Raw genomic sequence first — 23,518 nt, forward strand, 5'->3', positions numbered from 1 at the left:
CCACGGCTGGGAATTTTGGAAAACGGCTACAACATCGCGCTTGCCCAGTGTGTCAAATGAATAGATTAGATTAGAATACTGGCTAGTAATCTAATTTATTCATCAAAAATACCCACTAATTATATTCTAATCAGATTCAAATTGAGGTAATCATGAATATTCATGAATACTTTGATTACTATACACGTGACTGTCTCACGTGATATACTAACCTAATTAGGTATGGCTCCCGATCTAGCATCGTCTTTGCAAGGCTTTCGACCCACTAATTAGGCAGCGAGGTGGCGCTAAGGAGACACTAGAGCGGGACCTCTACTTAATTAGGCTAGCGTATCACGTGCAATGGTCACGTGTAGAGTAATCAAAGTATTCATGAATATTCATGATTATATATTCTAATCTAATCAAATTATTTAAGCATTGCGGTAATTATATTCTATTCAAGCTAATCATGAATATTCATGAATATTCGGAATACCTTGATTACTTTTTTGACACACTGCGCTTGCCGGTACAGGGGCTGCCGCACCTGACCCTGATGTTGAAATACGTATGACTCGTAGAGTTCTGAGACCAGGTTCTGATGGCCGCGAACATGTGTTTAGCACTTAGTGTTAAAAAGCTTCGAAACTTTTTCTCAGTACACATGACCGAATCAAAACTTTTTGGCTTTATTTTCACATCTATTCATTTGCTTCTTATTAACAGTGTCTGGAAATCTATGCTTTAGTTTTGAGGGATAATAAGCCGTTTACCAGTGGATATAAGTCTCTAATAGTCTAATTCAATGGATGCTCCCGGATCGTAAATGCGATCAACAGAGCAATCAGTGAACATCCCAGTGATACCACTGCATCTAATGTCAGTTTTTCTCTTCAACTTGAGCTAATGACTTACTGTGACTATACTCTAGACTTTTAACATAGCTCCCTATCACAAGCTGTCTCACTGGCTCATCCAGCTTCGCAACACTGGAAACATTCGAAATGACTTCAGCAATAATCTGGTCCAAGTTAGAAAAATGAACCTCAAAATCAGAGCAAATCTCAAACACCTCTTTGGCTCCGCTGATATTCCTCAAGTTCACCTCAAGAACAGCTCGAAGACTACCCAGCTGCACAGTACTGGAAGCTGCAATGCCAACTACCATCCCGATCGCAGACGCGGTGTACAAACCTCCTGTAGAAATGGCAATTTCCTCTCGCTTCACACTGCTTTGCAGAGCAACGAATGTCGCGGAAAAGGCGAGGCCCATACCAAAACCACTTGGCATGATTTCCAAACTCTCCAGCCAAGAAGTATTTCCAGTCCATCGAATGATCAACAATGCGTACGAAACAGAGGCGCAAGTTGATGCCAAGATTGTGAGCAGCTTGTAGCGTCCTGTTCGTTGAATTATGAACCCTGTGAAGAGACTGCCGAATGTGTTGCTTAGCACTGCAGGGAGAAGATGGGAGCCAGCTTCGGCGTTGGAGATGTTTTTCGTAACTCGGAAGTACAGGGGAACGGAAAACATCATCTATAGGTGTTTGTCAGAACGCAAGGAGCATGAGAACAGAATATATTGTAGAGCTGTGAACTCACTGAGAGCTGTGCGGCAGTTTGCAATGCTATGATGAGGTATTGAGTTGCAACATCCCTCTGGATCAACAATGTCGGCGGGAATACAGGCTCCAATGGTACCTTAAGCTCGTATGTGATAAACAGAAATGCCAAGAGAACGGATCCCAGGAGGAGACTAATTACGAGAGGATGTGACCACGATAAGGTTCCACTTGCCAAGCTGAAAGAGCCAAGCAACGAGAGCATGGTGGAAGCCAATAACAGAGACCCAATGAAGTCAACTCGTCGAAGTTTTGATGGCTGGCCTTTAAGTTGAGGTTTTGCTGATTCCGAAGCTGGGAGCTTGATAGCCACGAGCAAAATAGCGAGGAAAGTGAGAGGTACTTGGCCGAGAAAAGACCACCTCCAACCAACGGTATCAGCTAAAAATCCGCCCAGGGGTCCACCAACACTTCGCCCAAAGATGTGGAAGACGTTGACATAACTCCTCCAGGCAGCGACCTGGCGTATAGGAACAAGATCAGTGATCACAATGGAGACAATGACAGTCATTCCTGCTGCTCCCAAACCACTTATAACTCTACCAAGAATGACATGCGACATCGACGACGCAACTCCCCTAAACTTGTATAAGTTCAAGTTCGTCCAAGTGTGCTGGGAAACTTACACTACACCACACCCGATACTGAAGAGAACATAGGAGGTGAGGAGCACCCCCTTTCGACCGAAGATGTCACTCAATTTGCCAGTGAGTGGTTGTATTGCACATACGCTCAGCGCAAAACCGGTCGTCAGCCAACTTGCATCCCCGAAAGCACCAAATTCAGATGATATGATTCCGTATGTGGCCAGGACAAGACTGCCATCAGCGTTTGAAATAAAGACACCTTCGAAGAAGATATTAGTAGATCTAACCGAGCAATTGAAAGAGAATCTTCACCAACGAGTAGGACACTAATGACAGCAGCAATTGCCCCGGGTGTATGCTGCACTTCAGTTGTCCCACCATTTTCAGCAACCACATCCTGTTGCTCTCCTGGGATTTCTGGGGCCCCATAGTTTCCAACCTGCTTGCTGTCCTTCCCAAGGAGAGAACGTCTCTCTGAAATTGACTCGGAGGATTCCGATGATGTGTTGATTGAATCATCATTATCAGGAACACCAGTAGGTCGAGGAGATTGGAAAGCCATTCCATCCCACTCCAGATCTGCGTTCTCCATGAGGTCACCCGTCAATGCAAAGAATGTGCACTTTATGGTTTCCTGCAGGCAGGAAGCGCGAGTCACTTGATAACGCTCCCGAAGTCGGAGTTACTTCTGCATCTCACACGGAGCTCGTCCGTTATCAAGAGGGGGGCCGAGCGAGATGTTGGGGACGTAGGGATGGCGAGCTCGCATATGTTCCAGCACGCAATACGCCATACCCCACCCAAATTGAGCCCGCCTGCAGGACGGCAATTGGGGTTCCCCGCTCGCTTTCTATGCCTGCCATCTCTTTGCTTTCTCCCGGAACAACCTTGAGATTTTTCTCCGAGGGCGATTTTGTTCTTCAATTGGGACCCGCAATACTTTCGGCAGGAAACTCAGCATAATGAAGCTATTCCTAGGCCTTGTCACTGTGCTGGTTACCGCCATCAGTGGCAGGAGACAGCAGCCAATTGCTCCCAACGGAGATGGGCGGGCCAACATCGTGGTAATTTTAACTGATGATCAAGATCTTCACATGGACTCGGTAGACTACATGCCGTTGTTAAAGAAGCAAGTCATTGACCACGGAACTTTTTACAAACACCATTACTGCTCGACTGCTATCTGCTGCCCATCACGAGTCACCCTCTGGACTGGACGAAATGCCCACAACACTAATGTAACTGATGTTTTCCCTCCATATGGTGAGTGTCCTTGAACCCCTCCCAAGCTTTGGCTAATCACCATCCCAGGAGGATACCCAAAATTCGTCGCCCAGGGGTTTAACAGAAACTGGCTTCCATTATGGCTCCAAGCAGCAGGTTACAGCACATATTATACCGGGAAGCTTTTCAATGCACATACCATTGAGAATTGGAACAGTCCACACCCAGCAGGTTGGACATCCTCGGATTTTCTTCTTGATCCACATACCTACCAATATCTCAATGCTTCATTCCAGCGGAACCAATATCCTCCAGTCAGCCACGAAGGCCAATATTCAACCGATGTTTTGGCAGGAAAAGCTTATGGTCTTCTCGAAGAGGGGGTCCAGTCTGGAAAGCCATTTTTCTTAACTGTGGCACCAATGGCTCCACACTCGAATGTGGATCCCTTTCCTGTAACCGGAACCCCTGAAGCTGCGTTGAAAGAGATTCGCATGACTGCTCCAATCTCGGCCGAAAGACATAAACACCTGTTTCCAGATGTCAAAGTTCCCAGACGATCAAATTTCAACCCCGAAAAGGTTCTTTTCATCGATAAATCCCTATGTCGGAGACAAAAGCTAACTGGGACCAGCCCGGCGGAGCTTCATGGATCAAACGACTAGCGAAATTGACTGACGAAGTGATTGAATACAACGACGACTTCTACCGGGCCAGGTTACAAACTCTTCAAGCCGTTGACGAACTGGTCGAAGGTGTTGTTACACGACTGGAGGATGCTGGAATTCTGCACAACACATATATCTTCTACACAACCGATAATGGGTACCATATTTCCCAGCACCGACTCAACCCTGGCAAAGAATGTGGGTTTGAAGAAGATATCAACATCCCTCTCATCGTCCGAGGCCCAGGAGTTCCAGTTGGCGAATCGCAAGTCGTGACAGCGCAAACAGATCTAGCTCCTACTTTCTTGAAGATTGCGGGAGCAAAATGGGGCTGGGATGGTTTAGATGGAAGCCCCGTCCCTCTTAACAAGAAGCAACTTGAAAATGCCAAAAAGGAGAGACAGGAACATGTCAACGTTGAGTTTTGGGGACGGATTATTCCCGAAGGAAAGCATAGATTTTCACTTGACGACGGGAAAATTGGTATGTATTTCAAATATCTCATAAAATCGTGCAAAGAATTGACCAGAGTAATTGCAGTGGACTACGGACCAAATAATACCTACAAAGCATTGAGAGTTGTGGGACCAAAGTACAACTTATACTATTCGGTTTGGTGCACCAACGAACACGAGTTGTATGACTTGACAGTATATGGTTTGCATCCCAAATCAAATTCTGTTCCGCTGACTCAAACTAGACTGATCCTGGCCAACTGAATAACATATACCCCACCTCTTCATCTGAGTCTGAAATTACAATTCTCGGTGTTCCTGTCTCCAAACTACTCCCCAGATTGGACACATTGTTGATGGTTACCAAGAGCTGTAAAGGGCGCACATGTGTTCAGCCATGGTCCGTCATTCACCCAGCCGGCAACGTGAAGACCCTCCATGGAGCTTTAAACAAGAGATACGACAGTTTCTATGCCAGTGTTTCTGCTTCAGTTAGCTTTGAGAAATGTGAGCTGGGATATATTCTTGAGAGTGAAGGACCACAGGAAGCAGTTGTGTTTCATGAGGGGCTGGGTAACGATTGGCTGGCAAATGGAGAGCTCTAAACGTTAGACTCAGGCCCAGTCAAAGGATCTTCGAGTTGGGACGGACCCGGCTACCGGCACCATGGGCTTGGGAGACGGATCGAAAAAGAAAGAAGCGTCACTATTCTGGAATCTGGAGATAGGGGTTAATATCCTCCGTTCATAGAATCCGTGCCCTCGCCAATCGAAGCTCTTGTAATACGGATTGCGTTTTCTGCTGCATGGCTGCCGTCATTCCCCAGATCCTTGTTTCGTTCTTTCTCTAAATTGAATTAGAGTTTACGCTGTCCGATTGGGTGACTTTTTAAGATTAACCTCACTTGCTGACAGAGCATGTTGGGTTGCCCGTGGCTCTATGTATGATGTGATATGGGCTTAAAATTCCACAATATAATCCCAGCTCGCCCAGCCTCGCTAGCGGGCAAGAGGGACAAGCAACCTCAACCTTCACCCCACCACAAGATATTATGTACAAAGATGGCCTTATCGGTGACAAAAACGACTCAAATTTTATCTAAAACTTGAAAATGTTACCATTTGCTATCGGGGAAACAAATAACGCCTTCCACTGACCCACTACTGCGAAGGAGGGGAAAGTCCAGGCCAAGCTCCTGTTTCCCTGCATAAATTTGCACATATATCTCCAGTTTTCTCCACAGCCTTAACTATGATTTCCAGTTGCCTTTCCCTCAAGACGATCACGCAAGTCATACACCTTCACAACTATCCACCCCAAGCGATACCCAAGCCGCAAGAGACAACATCTCAACAATCATGGCCCCCTCAGCAACCGAACCCGCCCGAGCCACCACCGCAATCCATCCAGGGAAAGTCGCAGGCACGAAGCCGTGGGTGAAGAACACAGGATCCTTGGACCAGGATGAGCATATTGAGGTGACGCCAGTGATTGGCAGAGAGTACCCTCACGTCAACCTCGTGTCCTTGCTCCAGGCACCAAACTCCGAGGAACTTCTCCGAGAGCTTGCTCTGACCAGTAGATTCTCTTCCCCAATTCCTCAAATCCAGAAAGTCTAACACATTCCAGTCTCCCAACGCGGAGTTGTCTTCTTCCGAGCCCAAGACAACCTGACAGCAGACCTACAAAAGGAACTCATCCAACGCATCGGTCTCGCCTCTGGAAAGCCCTCCACCTCGGGCCTCCACATCCACCCCATCCTCAACTCGGAGCGCGAGGGATACCGTGTCACAGACCCCGAAATCAGCACCATCGACTCCGAATTGAACAAGAAAATCTACAAAGACGCAGGAAAGTTGTCCATCGCCACACAATCCAAGAAGCAGAACAGTGGACAATGGCACTCCGACATTGCTTTCGAGCCTGTTCCTGCAGACTACTCGTCTTTGAGACTTGTGAACTTGCCAAAGACTGGAGGTGATACGCTTTGGGCGAGTGGGTATGAGATTTATGACCGGATTTCTGCGCCTTATCAGAAGTTCCTTGAGGGCTTGACGACTACTTTCAGTCAACCTGGTTTCATTGAAGCTGCTGAACGTGGTGGTTTTACGATCTATGATAAGCCGCGTGGTGCCCCTGAGAATGTTGGACGAGAGCTTACCGCCGTGCATCCTGTGGTTCGCACGAACCCTGTTACTGGTTGGAAGAGTATCTTCCCTGTCGGGGGACACATCAGTCATATCAATGATATTACTGAGTTGGAGAGCAAGGCATTGTTGAGGTGGTTTAGCAGGTTGCTGGTTGATAACCATGACTTGCAGGTTAGATTCAAGTGGAAGAATCCAAATGATATCGCGATCTGGGATAACAGGTCTACATTCCATACTGCTACATATGACATCGAGGATCAAGGGGAGAGATACGGTGTTCGCACTGTCAGTATTGGCGAGAAGCCTTTCTTCGATCCTGAGAGCAAGAGCAGAAGGGAAGCCTTGGCGGCTAAGGCTTAAGCTGGCGACAGAAACCTTGGTTCTTGGACACGGAGGATAATCGGAATTTCAGCAACTTTGGTGTGCTAGTCTTGTTCTGCAATTTGTTTTATTTTGGTTATTTGTTGTTATTCCTCAATTCGAATACTCAATATGCATGAAGCTACCAAAGGCTCCTGACAAATAATGCTCACTGCTCGAGGATGTGCTGAGATCTCTAGTTTCCGGGGCGTAATTTCCAGAGAACCGCAAGCCTCAGAAACACCACAAGAGAAGAACTCGAAGGAGTTCAATCACGTCTGCACCACAGGATATTGATATTCCGATTTTCGCGAACGTGGATGTTGTCAGACACCCCTTGGATTTTGCAGTCACGTGGCTTTGTTTCATATAAATGCTGCAAATTTCCTTCCGTCGGCTTGCAATCAAGTTGAAACTCCAGTCCAGGGGACCCATCTCCAGATATTGCTTCAAGTAAATATTTCTTCATTGTTTGCTGTCCCTTTTCTGACTCCGGTTATTTGTTTCTCCTCCCTTGCCCCTGGATTGAGAGAGCCACAGTTGGTCCCAAGGCCGCGGCTGCTAGTGGCTGATCGCTCGTGCCGATGAGGATGGGGCTCGTAATTTCTCCATGCATGGGACATAAATTTTCCTCTTCTTAAAGGGTTTGGGAAGCCAGTGCTTTCAAATTTTCAAGACTATCTTCTCGCTGTCGAGCAGCTCCAATTCTCATCTTACCATATACATTCTTTAAGTTTTTTCAAAATGCATTTCCAGCATAGCAATTTCCTCGCCCTGGCGGCTCTCTCATCAATAGGGCCAGTTCTTGCTCTTCCCACATTCTCTCAACTCGTTCCTCGAGCCCAGGCGTCCATCGATCTCTGCGGCGACTACGATTATATAATTCTCCAGAACTCGCCATGGATAGTCTATAATATGCTTTACAATGCCGCCAAGATGGTGGGCACCCAATGCACTTATTACGATAAAATGACCACGAGTAGCAGTGGAACCCAGGAAGTGCTCTGGAATAGTGAGACTGACATCGAATATATCGAGAGCACGTGAGCTCTTCTCCTATCTGCAGACAGCCTTGAGAGCAACTGCTAACTCCAATCACTAAAATAGGAACAATGTCCCAAAAGGATACTCCTTTGTCGGTCTCACTCAGAACCTTGAAGTCACGCTCTCCAGCATTGGTTCTATCCCCACCACTTATGATTGGACTCGCACCAATACCACAGCTTTCAAAGGTATCCTGTCTCATCCAGTTGTGCTGTACCTATATTTATAAGAAGCTAGGCAATGTCTGTTACGACTTCATGACCAACAATATCAAAGGCGATTCGACCTCGAACTCGTCCCGAGAGCTGATGCTGTGGCTACAGTATGAAGGCGGACAGCTCCCAATCGGCTGGGGCAAAGGTCCCTCTGCAATTATCGATGACTTGTTCGGAACATCATGGGAGCTGTATGAGGATGTCAACACAGACACTGGCATCACCGTCAGTAGCATGCTTCCCAATACGCAGTTTGAGGGGTCATTCTCGGGCGATTTGAAGGACTGGTTATTGGCTTTGGTTGCGCTTGGGAAATTCACAGAAGACACATATGTCAATGTTGGCAATGCTGGTACCGAGTTCTTCTACGGGAATGCGATCATGAACGCAACTTTGGCCTTACAGATTGATATTGGGTCAACTAGCCATTAAGCTTGTCTCTACTAATACTAGGCAGCTTACTTACTAAAAGCCATATACACATGTAATATAAGTTACTTACAAAGAGCTACTTTATATTTTAATAAAAAATAAATATTATAATATAATAAGCTGTATTTTATATAAAAAAATGATATTACTTTTAATAGTTTTAATTATAGTAATATAATAAAAAACATACTTATTATTATATAATTTAATAAAAACATATAAAATAATTAGCTTTTTTTATAATTTTAAATAAGTAACTTTTTTTAATAATTAATTAATATATTTATAATTATATATTACTCTTATTTATTATATATATTTGCTTTTAGTATTTAGTTTCGATTTACTTATAGTTATCTTTTATATAAAGTTTTATTTTTATTATATTTATTTTTTATAATATTAAAATATAATACTTTATAATTTTAAGTATTATTTATTAATTATTAAAAAAGTAAAATAATAGATTAGTAAAGATAAAAACAGAAACTAAAGTTAATAGAAATAATATTAAACCTTTATAATTATAATAATTATTAAGGATTATATATAATAATATATCTTTAATATATCTAAATACTAGTATTATATATATTAGTAATTATTAGTATTTTAAAAGACGTGTATTCGTGTAAAACAGACCCTTGATACAAATACTAGCGTTGATTATTGGGTATTATTAATTAAAAGCTAGCGCTAGTTGCTAGCAATCAAAATGTAGAATCTGTTCCAAACGGGCCCTTAGACGCATGCCAAGCGCTCTAGCCGGCGCCCTAAGCTGGGCGCACCGGAACGAAGATACTGAATCTGCAAGCTACTGTACTCTGAGACAATTAAAGTCAGGTGAGCCGATGGCGGCTTGCATCATGCAAGCCATGGGCTACCCCGCCATTCAGTCCCCAAGGAGCCTACTATATAACAACGCAGCACTTGAGAAATAGGAATGATATCCATCATGCAGCTCGGTTTTTGCCCCGATTGTCAACATGGCAGAAGGCGAGGCAAAAGAACGGGCTGCTGAGCGAGCTGTCGAGTCTATAGCCATGCTTCCGGTTTTGACCGATTCTTCTGGCATGTTCGTCTCACGACTTGCTACTAAGTCTACCGAAGCACATATCTCGCATGCCCCTATCACCGAGGTCCACAATGCCAACGGTAGCTCCAGTGCTGGTGGGAACGGCGAATCCTTAAGGTGAGCCTTGCCTAGCATCTGCCGCTCAGCGCTTGCACACCTCTATTTCAATCACGTCTCTGAGGCGAGAACAGTATTCCGCACGACAAGACGAAAGGGAAGCAAATTGAAAAAGAACAACCCCAACTTTACAAACAACCGGAGTTCGATACCAAACCGCTAGCAGCCTTAGAAAACGCACTTCAAAACCTAGCAAGCGAACTCAGAAAAGCTAATGCTCCCCCATCTCAGAAGTGCTCAAATTGCGGTTGCAAAGGAGGCGAGAGCGAAAGCGACGCAGACTTCTTCTACAGAAACATCGGCACCGTAGCCGCGCTCGGAGCATCCATCACCTTCGCGCTCATCATCAGCGACATCAAAGACCCACACGAGATCTCACAGCACGGAAGATTCGATCTCTCGACGGTGAGAATTCTGCTGGCTGTTAGCTGGATGCTGTTCATGATCGTGCTCTCGCTTTCCTTTTCGCTAGCACAGAAGTTCAAGCATGAATCAGCTGAGGAAGACGAAGAGAAAAAAGATGGGCCGACGGGTCTCGCGACTGTCGTGTATGTATTGGAGCTGGGGGCGGTAATGTGCTTGTCGTTGGTGGTTGCTGCGTACGTAGAGGTCGTGGGATATATTATGGTTGCCTTGGTCTCTATTGTAGTGGTCGCGCTCGCATTAAAGGTTACGGCCTTGCGATGGTTGGACAAATGGTTTGACAATTGGTGGTACATGTATGGGTCGTCTGATCGTAGGGGAAGTCTATAAGCGGAATCTCGAGCTTCTCTCAGTGCAAATGACAGAGCCCAGGAAAAGCTGCATGGCCAAAAATCCAATACGAATTATTCGGTTCAATAGGCGCTTGCCCAAATTGTCCGACAAGTGGGCGGAACATTCAGATTCAGCGGGTGGCACGCAAGAAGAACAAGTTGGAATACAATACACATCTATTTTGTAACTTATCTCATACAAGCTAGCGTCATCTAGACCCTTTCCCTCTCCCATGCCTGTACAAAGGGAATCCCACTTTCATCTATTCAACCCTCAAGCTCTGTAGTCTAGCTTCTGTTGCGATTACCTGTTCTCACGTTAGCACACTTCGCCAACACTGTTATAGTCTGAGAGGAGGGGATTAGGAACGGGGTATTTTAGGGAAGGGACTTACGTCCAGCGCCTGCTGCACCTCCAACACCTTCCTCACCTCACCCAGCCAATCCCTACTCAATGTCTTCGCCCACCCCTTAAGCCCATTCATCTCCCTCGCCGCACCATCCAGATCCCCCTCCTCAAGGAAAGTCTCCGTGCGCGTCAAGATACTCTCGACATCATCACCCGTCGCGAGACCCTTCTTTTTAAACAGGATCTTGCTAAGGACATAACTCGACGCATGGCTGGCGACGCCTGCATCTTCAGGCAAGAGGGACGCTTTCCGCACTTCGGTGGCGACTCGACGGAAACGGTCGACCAATTGGGCAGAGGAGGGAATCCCGCGTTGGTAGGCGGTAGGGTTGATTGATGCGATGGCTGCGTTGACGACGGGGTCATCTAAGGCGATTTCTTTCAGGGCTGCGAGTTCGCGGACGAATGGGCGAGGGACTTGGCTCTTCTCCAGATTAGTGCGGACGGCTTCAACAGCTACGTGAAGGTGTTGCGTCTTCAGATTGGAGTCGACAACGGAGTTCCAGTCCGTGGTGAGCTTTTCGAGCTCGGTGACTGTATTGGAGAGGTCGGAGAGCTTGCCGAGGCGGCCGTTGCGCTCCTCCTCCACGCGGTCTTTGACTTCTTGGATGAATCTCTGCTTCATTTTGACGGCTTGCTCGAGTAGCTCGTTCTGGCGGAGCTTCTCGTGAACCTCCTTTGCTCGCTCGATTTCAGCCTTCAGCTTTTCATCGTAGTTGTCCTTGATCTTTTGGCGTTCGGTTTGATACTCCTCTTGCCATTCTGATTGCTGGTGTGCCATCTCTGCCTCAACTCGGCGGATCAGCTCCTTGGCAGCACGGTCAAAATCCTCTTTCTCGGCCTTGATCTTGGCTGCTGCGTCCTTTTCTGCATTATCCTTCAGAGTCTTAATCTTGCTTCCAACCTTGGTGAGTTCACTCTTCGCTTTGTTAATGGTGCTGGAGAACTTGGTATTCGAGTTGTCCGCATTAACAACCGCAATGATATCGTTGAGAATTTTGACCAAATCTTGGACCACAGGCTCATTCGCATCCTTGATATTGATCGGGTCGATACGAGTGACTTCCGGTGGGAACTTTGACGGCTGATCAACCTCGGGGGCCACAAATGAGACGGGAGTTGTTGTCTTCGGTGCCGCACTTGCCGCTTCCGTGATCATTGGATGACCGGGTTTGGCCGGTGGTTGTGACTCGGGTGATTTCCCATCAGGAATTATGGGCTTGATGGGTTCAGGTGCTTTTGCTTCCTTCTTAGCGATCTCAACAGCCGTGATCTTCTCCTCTGGTTTCGTCTCTTCCGGAGTTTTTATCGCTTCCTTGGGCTTAGGAGTGTCTGGCTTGGTGGCATTTGAGTGTCTTCTGCCACCCGTAGTGCTATCCTCCGCAACTCTCCATGATACGCCACTCTTCGCGGCTATAGTTTGTTCCTTTCCAGTATCCCTGGGAGTCGCCGACCGGTTCGCAATCCTGGGGAATCGTTTCCGGAATTCCCTCTCCTCGAAGTAAAGCACGGCATCCTCTCCAAATGGAATGTATTCCGTGAAGAAGTCGTGGAAATTGTCATTAACCCTTGAATAGTATACACCTCCACCGTACCCCAATACCGTGAGAAGAAACACTGTGGTGAAGAACCTGCGGAAGAATTTGCGGGGCTTAGGGGGCGGAGGTGGTGGGGGAGGAGTGCTGGCAGGAGGCGGAGGAGGTGTCAAAGGGACATTCTGGGGAGGGATCGAAGAGGTAGAGCTTGGAGTGGCCGGTGTAGGTGATGTTGAAGCTAACTTCGAGGTTGCGACAGAACCCGGGGGTAGTGATTGAGATGTGCTTGCGCTGGCAGATCCTGGTAGGACAATAGGCTTTGAGTCGATGATGCTGGGTTTAACACCATCGGTGTATCCTCTCTGTAGACACATAAAGTAGTTAGCATTTCATCTTCCTTCTTAATTGAGTGTATTCAATTTCATCAGAGCTCCTACCAAGCTTCCCGAGGCCACCCGGCCTGCTTGTACCGCGTGCCATTGACGCCCAGCGTTGGCTACACTGGGCTTGTACCCAAATGCCCTCGACGAGCGAAGTGAGGCGCGCAGCATGACGGGCTGCGTTGAGCGACGAGGAGATGTTGAGGTTGTGATTGTTGACAGCGAGTGAGGTTGGCAGAAACCATTTTCTTGCAGCGAGGTCAAGCTTCGGTGTGCCAAGCGATGATGCGCCGGCTAAGATTTGAGCAAGGCTGCGATGTCTCTCTCACCTGCGACGAATATTATCAAAGCTCAAATCCTGTAGCAGTATACTTTCACATTTCATTTTCATAGTTCCGTATTCCAAAGTGATTTAATGCGTTCTATTGCATATCGTACACCCAGAAATGCCGCAGAAGAAGTACTGTAAATAAAAAATTGCCTCTCACGCCATATGCAGGAAAAGCATACCGCTGCCGATCCTGCTTCCAGAACAAAGACACCCCAAGGTATTAAAGACTGCTCCAGTAAGTGGTCCGAATGACCGCATCTATGTTGATGCCCCGAACACGAAAGAGCAGCTGTGTCCGAGGCGAGTTGTTCATATGAAAGGCCGTAAAGACAGCTGAACCTCGACTTGTTTAATGCCTCCTCTGCCTGTATTCTCCTTGTCCAACATCTCCAACATATTCCCCTAACAGCCACAGGGGCCGCCGTTTGCGTTCGTTCCTGGCGCTTCGCTCCTTAACTCAACACCGCCTCGTCCTCCGGCTCTTGGATTTCTCGGCCCAGCCTGGTCTAAGGGAAGTTTCTTCGCAATCGACGTAAATAATTCTCTAACATTCTCTGATGTCTTCGCTGAGGTCTCGAAGAATAAGAGTCCTGCCTCCCTCGCATATGCCTCGGCATCCGCGGTCTGAATCGCGCGCTTATCCGGATGGCTGGCGACCAAATCGAGCTTGTTGCCAGCAAGAGCAATGATGATATTTTCGTTGGCTTGTCGTTGAAGTTCCTTTACCCATTGCTTTGCCTTATCCAGAGATGACTGACCCGGAAACGTTAGCCGCATTGCCAAATCGACCCAGTTAACAAGTATGCTTACAGCTTGCGTAATATCGTAGACCACAACAGCACAGTTGGCGTTTCGGTAGTACATGGGTGCGAGAGACTTGTATCGCTCCTGGCCAGCAGTGTCCCATATCTCGAACTTCACGGTTGTATTGTCGTCGAGGGATATCGTTTGGGTTAAGAAGGCAGCACCGATGGTTGATTCTCTGAAGTCATCGAATTGGTCCTGTATTGGTGATTAGAAGAGGCCATAGAGAATATTTTGGCTGAGCTGACTGACCTTAACAAACCGGAGTACAAGTGAACTCTTTTCATATGTTAGCATCGACACGAAGCCTCCTCGCAAACGGGAAGTACCTTTCCAACCGCAGATTCTCCTAAGATGTACAGTTAAATAATGCTTTACTTCACCGAAGATAGGTAACGTACCCAGTAATACAAGCTTGAACTGTGCAAATCGAGTGCTCCCTCCGCGGGTGCCTGCTGGGCCTCTGGCAGCCATCTTGGAATGAAGCTGAGTTGTTCAGAATAGCGTGGATGGGTCGCACAATGTCTGCCGTGAAGGTTCGCGGCCGTGGGGCGTGGGTGCGAGGCGTCGATGGCGTTGAGGTGGTGGATTGTTTTCCCCAGCTTGAGATGGAGGTGACGATGTTTCGCTGGGAACAAGAGAGGCACCGCTCAAGTTGACACACGTGACTCAGCCACAATTACGCACGCATCCCGGTCCCGACTTCAGCATTGATAGTCGAACCGTTGGAATTGATACAAAATTTCTCGGTATTGGGTCTCATTCCCTCGGGTTCACAGCCTTGGTTTCTCGATTGCAAGCAGACAACATGACAGAAAGAGCTCCCGTGGAACCTTTGGAGCATGGGCTCGAGGCGAAAGATAGTGCAGACGCCGACTTGTCAGACCTAGAATCCTCAGAGGAGGAAGACTCTGAGCTTGATGATCTTAAAGATAGTCGCCGTCCTCTCCGCTTCATCGACGACTTTCCGAACTGCCTCTAGACACTCCAGACAGTCACGCTCATTTAGTCAACACCCGAGGCTTCGATGAAGAAGTCAACGCTGACAAGGCGACGGCCATCGATGCCGCTGTTACCCTCCTTGATAACTAGGATCCCGAGGGTTTAAAGAAATTCGGGATCCTCGCATTGAGAGGTTCACATGGCGGCGGCATCGAAAAGGCCCCTTTCAAGAAGTCGTAGTCCTGCGCAGAAAGAAGCTGGTCCAAGTCAGTCTACCCTGAGGGGGCTGACGAATTTCAAGATGGGTGTCAAGGATGAGAATAGCAGGTGGGATGACGCTGGTATCCAATACAAGGACGATAATTTGCTCAGAAATTAGAGACTGGATCATGTCGAGTAATATGGGGGTGCAGGCCGCACCAAAAATTTCAATGACATGGTGACTTCTGCCTTTGCAAAGGGCATCTATTACAACAAGCCGTGGGAGAGGGATTGGGACTTTGAGTTTCCACTTGAGGCTTTGTGAGGAGAGGCACTGTCAAACTTCTCAAATCTATGATACTCCAAGAAGGTATATCGCAAAAATAATGGGGCATATTTTTTAATAAAACGAACGAAAGACAAAGCCATGTAAACTTCCATCAAACTGTCAACCTGGGAGAAATGGAATGAAATTGCCCTGTGAATATCAAGCCATGTGCCAAGCCTTTAAGGCGGCACCGTCAAAGCCGCCCTTGTTTAATTTCACAGGGCAAGGCTTCGGAACTTGAGAAAGACAGCTCTCCAGCTTCACAACAGACCCCACTGCCCATGATTGTCTGAACACAGCCGCAGACAAAGCATAGCACTCCTAGCTACTGTGGTCTGCACATCTTCGCAATCATGGCTTCCCTACCATTCCGGGACATCAACGTCCATGCTTCCACATCGCATTACGCCTTCACTTCGCCTTCCTCGCCATCGGCCCCAACACTCGTTGTCGACCGCCCATCAGGAGATCTCCGCTTGAACGACGGGACATTATTGGGAGGGAAGCGTGTCTCTAGCATCGCCGGGATTTTGGGCATGATCAAGTTACGGCTAGGTAGGGTTACCAGCGAGGCCCGATCTGTACACAAAAGTTGATTACAACCCAGACAAATACATCATCGTCATTACCAAAGCTCAGCCAATGGGCAGACTGAAGGGACATATGGTATATAAAGTCATTGCGACCGAGTTCCTGCCTCTGCGAGAACGACCCCTCCACGATCAGGACGAGGACACCTACCTAGCCTTGCTTAAGGCGTTCATCAAGTCTTCCCCCATGTACTTCTCGTACTCCTTCGACATCACAAACACATTTCAAAGGCAATCACAACTCGACCCTTCTGTGCCATTATGGGAGAGAGCAGATGATCGATTCTTCTGGAACAAGTTCGTCCAGTCCGATCTCATCGATTTCCGGACCTCGGGGACTCGACATCAGCATGGCCAGCAGCCCGGAGTGGATCCTTATATACTTCCTGTTATGTTTGGAATGATGGAGATTATTACAACCAGGGTCAAGTCGACTCCTCTCACCTTGGTCTTGATTACTCGGCGGTCACGGCACCGAGCTGGGACAAGATACTTCTCGAGGGGAATTGATGAGCAAGGTCATGTCTCCAATTTCAATGAGACAGAGCAAATCATTATCTTGAATGATAGTACCAGTGGCTTAGGCGGCTTTGCTGGTGGTGGTGGAATGCAGAATGGTAAGGTTGGTGGATCTGGAGGAAAGGAAGTCCAGATAATGTCCTACGTTCAGACCAGAGGAAGTGTGCCTGTATTTTGGGCCGAGGTCAACACGCTGCACTATACCCCGAAGCTGCAGATTCGCGGTGTGGAGACAGCAGTCTCGGCCGCCCAGGCGCATTTCGACGAGCAAATCCGACTATACGGGGACAATTACCTCGTCAATCTTGTGAAACAAAAGGGCCGAGAGCAGAGAGTGAAAGAGGCATATGAGCAAATGATTAAGATGCTTGTGTCCTCGCCTTTTGAGGGCACTTCGGAAGACAGTAGATCGAGCGAAAAGTTCCATCTCGTCGAATCAAGCACTAGCCAGCAAGAATTCGATCGCCTGCACTATGTCTATTTCGACTTCCATAACGAGACCAAGGGCTTGCAATGGCATCGAGTACAGCTTCTAGTCGATCAGCTCCACGACGCACTAGAAAGACAGCAGTACTTCCGTGGTGTCGATATGCCCGCGGATCTCGAAGGCCGCCTTGAAGTCCGCAATCATCAGACCAGTGTCATTCGAACCAATTGCATGGATTGTCTTGATCGTACAAATGTTGTTCAAAGCATCCTTGCTCGTACGGCCCTCAACCGACAACTCACTGACCTGGGTGTTCTCTCCCGCGGCGAGACCTTCACATCCGACCCAGCCTTCGAAGTTCTCTTCCGCAAGATATGGGCCGACAACGCAGATGTGGTGTCTACGTCGTACTCTGGAACTGGAGCGCTGAAGACCGATTTCACTCGTACTGGTGTACGCACAAAAGCAGGTCTTCTTCAAGATGGACGGAATTCAATGACCCGGTACTTCAGGAACAACTTCACTGATGGTCCCAAGCAAGACGCTTTTGATCTCTTCCTTGGGGCCTATCTACCAACCACGAGTTCATACCTCCTCTTCGTAGACCAACGGCCGCTTCTCGTCCAATCCATCCCCTACGTCTTCGCCTTCAGTTTATTCTTTGTCTTCATCGGGTCCTTTACAAGAAGATTGCCAGATGCTGCTGTCCTTCCTGTGAGAATATTCATCTTGTTCTGGTTCGTCGTCGCAGCTTGGTGTGCGAACTTCATCATCAGGAACGGGATGCTATACGTAAGTCCCTCCCCTTTTATTCTTTTAATATTGGAGGCTAATCCTAGTAGGTCAATTGGCCAAAGCTCAACCCGCGACCGTGGGCCACTGAAGGGTACCAGGAGGCCATCAGCAATGTTCGGAAGGACAAAGTGATTGGTGGTTTGGTTGCAAGACATGAGAGGGGTCTCAGTACTGCCAGGTACACGAATGCGGAAGAGGGGAAGAAAAGGATTGAGTAGAGGCGTCTTCGACTTTTTGTTCATCTGTTGATTTCTCGACGTTGGGAAGCTTCTATAGATTTCCCGAAGGCGGCAGGCCCGTTTAGACTAATGTTATATCCGCGCTGTACGGTTATTCTTTCAGTTACTCTTTAATTGCTGGCTTCTGGTGCTGGCTCAATATAATGATGGTGTAAGTCTCACAATTTTGCGTCCGGAGTGTTCAGATCCGACCTCCCATGTCACAACTCATAAGCGGGGGCAGTTCCCAACCTTTACGCATTCTGCTTATGGTCTCCACTCTGCTACTGTCCAATAATAAACTCCAGGTGTGTGGATTCTCCAGAGGATGCATGCTTGCGAAAGCGGAAGCTTGAATCTTTCCACTGTACCTGTGTCAAACACATCGAGAAGCGTCAACTCAACAATGGAGTTATCGGCATTTGTATCAACTCACACCTTAAGTCCAGGTGATCGGCTCATGCTCAAGCCAATCTATACGGCCTCACAAGCACCCCATCCCACTTCGAAGAACTGATCACAAATTCACAAGAACCTCATGAACGTCGTCGACGCCTCCATTTCCCAAGTCAGCACCATGTCTCCCCCCTCAAAACTAAATTGCCTATTGTCTGCGCGCCATGACTATGAGCAAGCCAGGTTCGCCCCCCACCCTCTATCAGATTTTGAATGCCTGTGCTCACATCTCCAGGCGTCGAACAAACACGCATCCACAACCTCCCCGCCGCCTCCGCCATCCTCGACTATTCCCAGTCTCACGGCCACAACGAGATTGACACCGCACGCGTCTACGGCGGTGGTTCCTCTGGAGAGCAACTGGGCAATCTCGACTTGCAAAAGCGCCATCTGGGGATGGGAACGAAATCCTACCCTCATTCGGAGGAGTCCCCGGCGAAACTCCCTCTCATTTCCGCGGCGGACTTACGAAGGTACCTTCTAGTGAGCTAAGCGACGTTGCAGTGCAAGGAATTGGATCTCTGGTATCTCCACGCTCCGGACCGCAGCACGCCGTTTGAAGAGACTTTCAAGGCGACAGATGAGATATATAGAGGAGGGTTGTTTGACAGATTCGGAATCTCAAATTACATGGCATGGGGAGTTGCTTATATCAATGAGGTTTGCATCGAGAATGGCTCAAGAAGACCGACTATTTGCCAGGGTGTGTATAACGCGATACACCGTACCAGTGATACGGAACAATTGCCAGCACTGAGATATTTCGGCATGGCCTTTTATGTGTTGTCTGCTTTGGCGGGCGGGTATCTTACAGATTGGTATTCGAGGGTGGTCGCGAAGGCTTCGGAGGGAGGCGGGAAGATTGAGGAGGGGAGCCGCTTTGATGGAAAGACGAGCCAGGATAAGAGTTATCGGCAGAGGCACTGGAATGAGAGTATGTTTACAGCACTTGATCTGATTCGAAGTGTGGCAGGGAAACATAATTTGACGGAAGTGGAGAGTGCGTTGCGGTGGTTGATGTATCATATCAGGTTGGACGTGGGGAGTAGCGATAAGGTTATTATTGGGGCGAGTAGTGAGAAGCATCTTGACAAGAATTTGCTGGATTTTGAAAAAGGTTCGTTGCCGGATGATGTGGTGCAAGCGCTGGACGAGGTGTGGAGGATGGCAAAGGGGGTGGCTTGTAGTTACTATCACTGAAATTGAGAAAGATGGTGTAGAGTTGGTTCCTGGTCTCTCAATTCACAGGTAAATTAAACAGTCAGTTTGAGTAAGAACCCCGGCTATGTTCAAGCTCTGCACGGTCAACGTTTCGGTCCCCATTTTGACTCTCAGCACCTGAGATTCCATTCTTCGAATCTTCTCGCAGCAACGAGCAAATTGTTCCTAGCACCCGCTCTTCACATAGTAGTGCAATACGTTGGGAGAAGACTGGTGACCGCACTCGTAACCGCATGAACGGTCCCCAAACCCACCTCTCCCGCCTCGGCAGCCTTATGCTCATTCCCCTCGATCAGCTTGAAGATCATATGATTCATATCCCCCTGCGTAATTGGCCTCTCACTCTTTCTCCATCCCTCCTTGAACGGAACTCTCTCCTCCTCTATCCTCTATCAGTACTCATCCCCCTTCCTGCTCATCACCTAGGACCACTCACCAAATAAAACCCTCAAATACTCCACCGGGATCTTCCCTTCTTTTGGATCTCCCAGCAAGCCGAGAAAGAGAGCAGATTCGCCATAGCTGAGCACAAACTCCTTAATTCCATACTGGAAATCCTTCCCCGCCTCCTCATGCGCTTTCTTAACCGCCAGCAACCTCTCGTACCTAGCTTTGCTCACACTCTCAAAGCTCGTCTCCGTCTCCTCCCCATACGTCTTCACAACCTCTTCCCAAATCTCTTTGTTGAAGGAATGATTATCCCCCAGCAAGAAGTCATTCCGGGACAATGAGACGTCATGTTCGATTAATCCGTGCTTGTTCACGTGGTCAAGGTCGAAAGAGTGAGCGGATTTATCCGGGTTGGCGGTCACAGCGACGGAGGCGAAGACGGTGGCGATGGTGGGGGAGAGGTTTATGGACTGCGTGAGGGCGGCGACGGCGGCTTCTTTGGTGATGCCGTGGCCGGAGTGCGGGAGGATGTGGTGGTTTGCGAGTGCATTGATCATGGGGCAGGGGGAGCGGACTGTGTGGTGTTAGTGAGGTCGATCTTGGGATAGACGAAACGGAGGGAATGGAGTTGATATGAGTGCAAGCGAGATGGAATACCATCGCCTTCGCCGGCTGGCTCCCATTTCGTCCAGTCGATTTCGGGATGGCCTTCGGGAGGACTCTCGTGATTTTCAGCCATGGTGGAAGAGAAGGTGAATGCGACTTTGAAGACTCTGAAGGTACAATATTAAGAAAGGAACGTGCTTTAGGATTATAGTAAGGTGGGTATGAAAGATGAGGTTAAATGAGGAAGTAAGCATGGTGAGATATGCATGAGGTCAGCTTTCCCGAGTTGGAGAGGTTCTGTCGCACCTTCCAGTACTGAGCAATCACACTGGCTAAGGTCGGGAACGCGAGAGGATGCACTGCAGTTATGATTCGATTTGCCGGCCGAACCTAATCAGCACTGCAGGCGTACCATGCAACCTGTGTTCCAGCTGGCTCGCTTCCAACCACCTTGCCCATACCATGCCACCACTAAGAATGGCATGTGCCAACGGCGCGGTGGCTTTGGAGCTTGTGTGGAGGTGCATAAGCTTGCTTTCGCTTCTTGGAATTGACAAATCGTATGGTTTCTGTTGAACTGACTTTTTTATGCGGGATGGCTCGTGATTGATGTTTCACATGGGAAATGTTGACTTAACATCGGCTGCATTCCGCATTACTTGTTTCTTAGCTTTGTCGCACAAAATATTTCTAGCAGAGGCTGTGGTGTAATAGCACCAACATTGTGGTTCGAAGTGCCACAGTCTGTATCAAATCTTCACTTCTTTGACGCTAAGTATTTCGACGGATCTTCCTTTCCATATCCCACGGTATCATGCTCTTTCAGCCGTGATACACCTCCAGCAGTTGTCGATCCTCCAACCATTTAGCAATGGCCCGCGCAGGATCCCTTACTCTTCCTGCCCTTGACTTTCGAATCTCTTCATATTATTTCAGGCGATTTAGTACCTCATCAGCTGAAACATCAATTGAGAGGAGAGTTGCGAGAGTGAGTACAATCTCAATGGACATTGAGGCTTCTGAGAATACAGAGAGACAGAACGCTTGACAAGCGTCTTCGGGGAAGAGAGGTGTGGTCTTGACTCCACGTGGGAAATATGGACCATTTCCATCAACTTCCAGATCCGGAAGCCATCAGAATCAGCAAGATCGAGAAGTCGTCCGTCGCCGTGCTCTGGGTTCAAACTCGCTGTCGACCTTTGAAACGGTTTCCAAAGACGCTTTCTGATCGTATACTAGGGCAAGCCCGAAAGGTTGAAGAGTTTTCCAGATAAGAATGACTTACCGACTGCAGCAGAATTATCGTCTGTGACCTCCTGGTCGGACGGTTCCCTGGGGTAGGTACGGGTGACATTGAACTACATGTCAAGAGTCATAGGATGCACCAGAATCCGCTTGTCATTTTGTCGTTTCCCTTCCAACCGAACATGTGGCAATCCCCGACAACGAGCGTTGCTATGGCCTCCTCCTTTGCAATGTCGACTTCGACACCATGAACCGAAAGCAATTGTGTCCTGTGACTTAATATGGAAAGAATCTCGTGCTGGCAATAACGCTTAGCCGAACTACAAAATGCACACCATCAGGACCGATTATAAGATCAGCAGAAATCCTCTCACCACCCTCCAGAACCGAAGGGGTGTTCTCCACATCCACCTCCTTGACTTCCACCCTAGTCCTAAGTTTCACTCCGCTTTCAACCGCAGCGTCCATAAACAGCCTATCCAACTGCGCTCGAAACGCAAAAACCGACGTCTCATTTCCCCTTCTCTCTCCATCTTTATTCCCATCAAACAAACGTGTCGTTTTGCCGTCTGGGTCCACCGTCGGGACATTGTTCGAAGAGACAGCCCCCTGAGAAATTGTGTTGATTCCAAGATACTTCAAGCATTAATTAGATTCCGCCGCGATCCAGAAGGCGTACCCTACTTCGCTGGCCGAGGTAGAACGCTCGTGGATGGGGACTTGGTGCCCGTTTTTGGCGAGAGCGATGGCTGTTGCTGGGCCGCCGATACCTTCGCCGATTATGGCGATTTGGAGGGGTGCCATTGTTTCGTGGAGACGGGAAAGGTGGTTTCGCTTTTGGGAAATGAGGCGGTGATGAAAGCTGTACATTGGAAGACGTCTTCTTGGGTGCGGGTAGGGTTATGTCTATATTCTGTCATTCGACTATGAAGATGTTGTCATGGGATTTCAGTCTGAAAGATAGAAGTGCTTCGGAACTAGATTCGTATTCGGTGTCTCGCGGTTTCGGTAGGGGAGGTGGATTTGGTCGAGAAGTGTTGAAAACTGTTGATCTGCATGAACGATTTCGACATGATAAAAGTCTTTAATGGTGTATAGCTGGTCCTGGCGCTAAGTCACAATTTGGCCCCTGACCTTAATAACCTAGCCCCATTGTAGTGCTCGCTAGAGAGGCGGATTCGAGATCGGAGGCCCGCACGGAGCCGGACTCCGAACTTGTAATGAAGATGATTGCAGGCGACTTTTGAACAATATCATTATCACTCATCACGTTTTCTCTTATGCTTTCTATTTGGCTAGTAAACTTACAACCTTTTTCAGTCCTAGGTGACTCGAGCGCTCACCGAGCAGGTGCTCCTGCTCGTGCAGGAGAACTCAGAATTTGGCGGCAGCATCATTTGATTACACAAGATATGCCATTAATATATGTCCTACG

The 23,518-nt window shown here is 48.0% G+C and overlaps 11 protein-coding genes across 11 annotated transcripts; 7 read left to right on the forward strand and 4 right to left on the reverse strand.

Moving 5' to 3' along the window:
- Positions 1 to 667: 667 nt before the first annotated feature.
- K444DRAFT_600944 (MFS general substrate transporter) lies at positions 668 to 2,904 on the reverse strand. The gene is made up of 5 exons (XM_024878645.1): positions 2,504 to 2,904; positions 2,231 to 2,450; positions 1,585 to 2,182; positions 898 to 1,519; positions 668 to 850 (listed from the first exon to the last, which is right to left on the reverse strand). The coding sequence occupies exons 1-5, from the start codon at positions 2,781 to 2,783 to the stop codon at positions 780 to 782; spliced, it is 1,791 nt and encodes a 596-aa protein (XP_024729297.1). The 5' UTR covers positions 2,784 to 2,904; the 3' UTR covers positions 668 to 779.
- Positions 2,905 to 3,153: 249 nt separating this feature from the next.
- K444DRAFT_656456 (Arylsulphatase) lies at positions 3,154 to 5,343 on the forward strand (the record flags this gene model as incomplete). The annotated part of the gene is made up of 5 exons (XM_024886084.1): positions 3,154 to 3,454; positions 3,503 to 3,996; positions 4,050 to 4,566; positions 4,624 to 4,733; positions 4,784 to 5,343. The coding sequence occupies 5 exons, from the start codon at positions 3,154 to 3,156 to the stop codon at positions 5,141 to 5,143; spliced, it is 1,782 nt and encodes a 593-aa protein (XP_024729298.1). The 3' UTR covers positions 5,144 to 5,343.
- A 553-nt stretch (positions 5,344 to 5,896) lies between these two features.
- K444DRAFT_647283 (taurine catabolism dioxygenase) lies at positions 5,897 to 7,048 on the forward strand (the record flags this gene model as incomplete). The annotated part of the gene is made up of 2 exons (XM_024885314.1): positions 5,897 to 6,116; positions 6,168 to 7,048. The coding sequence occupies 2 exons, from the start codon at positions 5,897 to 5,899 to the stop codon at positions 7,046 to 7,048; spliced, it is 1,101 nt and encodes a 366-aa protein (XP_024729299.1).
- A 744-nt stretch (positions 7,049 to 7,792) lies between these two features.
- On the forward strand, positions 7,793 to 8,815 carry K444DRAFT_600953 (glycoside hydrolase family 12 protein; the record flags this gene model as incomplete). Its single annotated transcript, XM_024878646.1, has 3 exons — positions 7,793 to 8,091; positions 8,156 to 8,280; positions 8,330 to 8,815. The coding sequence occupies 3 exons, from the start codon at positions 7,793 to 7,795 to the stop codon at positions 8,737 to 8,739; spliced, it is 834 nt and encodes a 277-aa protein (XP_024729300.1). The 3' UTR covers positions 8,740 to 8,815.
- Positions 8,816 to 9,658: 843 nt separating this feature from the next.
- Positions 9,659 to 10,684, forward strand: K444DRAFT_668865 (uncharacterized protein; the record flags this gene model as incomplete). The annotated part of the gene is made up of 2 exons (XM_024887465.1): positions 9,659 to 9,931; positions 10,006 to 10,684. Exons 1-2 carry the CDS (start codon positions 9,726 to 9,728, stop codon positions 10,682 to 10,684), a joined length of 885 nt encoding a protein of 294 aa, XP_024729301.1. The 5' UTR covers positions 9,659 to 9,725.
- A 265-nt stretch (positions 10,685 to 10,949) lies between these two features.
- Positions 10,950 to 13,004, reverse strand: K444DRAFT_543607 (uncharacterized protein; the record flags this gene model as incomplete). The annotated part of the gene is made up of 2 exons (XM_024875976.1): positions 10,950 to 10,994; positions 11,082 to 13,004. The coding sequence occupies 2 exons, from the start codon at positions 13,002 to 13,004 to the stop codon at positions 10,950 to 10,952; spliced, it is 1,968 nt and encodes a 655-aa protein (XP_024729302.1).
- A 356-nt stretch (positions 13,005 to 13,360) lies between these two features.
- On the reverse strand, positions 13,361 to 14,774 carry K444DRAFT_620045 (GTP-binding protein ypt5). Its single transcript, XM_024881633.1, has 5 exons — positions 14,547 to 14,774; positions 14,475 to 14,494; positions 14,398 to 14,424; positions 14,152 to 14,343; positions 13,361 to 14,094 (listed from the first exon to the last, which is right to left on the reverse strand). Exons 1-5 carry the CDS (start codon positions 14,617 to 14,619, stop codon positions 13,744 to 13,746), a joined length of 663 nt encoding a protein of 220 aa, XP_024729303.1. The 5' UTR covers positions 14,620 to 14,774; the 3' UTR covers positions 13,361 to 13,743.
- A 1,090-nt stretch (positions 14,775 to 15,864) lies between these two features.
- K444DRAFT_573174 (uncharacterized protein) lies at positions 15,865 to 18,488 on the forward strand. Its single transcript, XM_024877388.1, has 3 exons — positions 15,865 to 16,171; positions 16,224 to 17,944; positions 17,995 to 18,488. Exons 1-3 carry the CDS (start codon positions 15,970 to 15,972, stop codon positions 18,163 to 18,165), a joined length of 2,094 nt encoding a protein of 697 aa, XP_024729304.1. The 5' UTR covers positions 15,865 to 15,969; the 3' UTR covers positions 18,166 to 18,488.
- Positions 18,489 to 18,834: 346 nt separating this feature from the next.
- On the forward strand, positions 18,835 to 19,821 carry K444DRAFT_647288 (aflatoxin b1-aldehyde reductase; the record flags this gene model as incomplete). Its single annotated transcript, XM_024885315.1, has 2 exons — positions 18,835 to 19,094; positions 19,170 to 19,821. 2 exons carry the CDS (start codon positions 18,835 to 18,837, stop codon positions 19,819 to 19,821), a joined length of 912 nt encoding a protein of 303 aa, XP_024729305.1.
- A 200-nt stretch (positions 19,822 to 20,021) lies between these two features.
- On the reverse strand, positions 20,022 to 20,804 carry K444DRAFT_543432 (Cloroperoxidase; the record flags this gene model as incomplete). Its single annotated transcript, XM_024875965.1, has 2 exons — positions 20,022 to 20,224; positions 20,279 to 20,804. Coding segments are annotated over 2 exons (729 nt in total), but the record flags the coding sequence as incomplete, so codon positions are not given.
- Positions 20,805 to 22,261: 1,457 nt separating this feature from the next.
- K444DRAFT_219802 (uncharacterized protein) lies at positions 22,262 to 23,106 on the forward strand. Its single transcript, XM_024871138.1, has one exon. The coding sequence runs from the start codon at positions 22,411 to 22,413 to the stop codon at positions 23,011 to 23,013; it is 603 nt and encodes a 200-aa protein (XP_024729307.1). The 5' UTR covers positions 22,262 to 22,410; the 3' UTR covers positions 23,014 to 23,106.
- Positions 23,107 to 23,518: the final 412 nt, after the last annotated feature.

This window comes from Hyaloscypha bicolor (genome assembly GCF_002865645.1).
Source record: "Hyaloscypha bicolor E unplaced genomic scaffold K444scaffold_175, whole genome shotgun sequence".
Classification (NCBI taxonomy): Eukaryota; Fungi; Ascomycota; class Leotiomycetes; order Helotiales; family Hyaloscyphaceae; genus Hyaloscypha; species Hyaloscypha bicolor.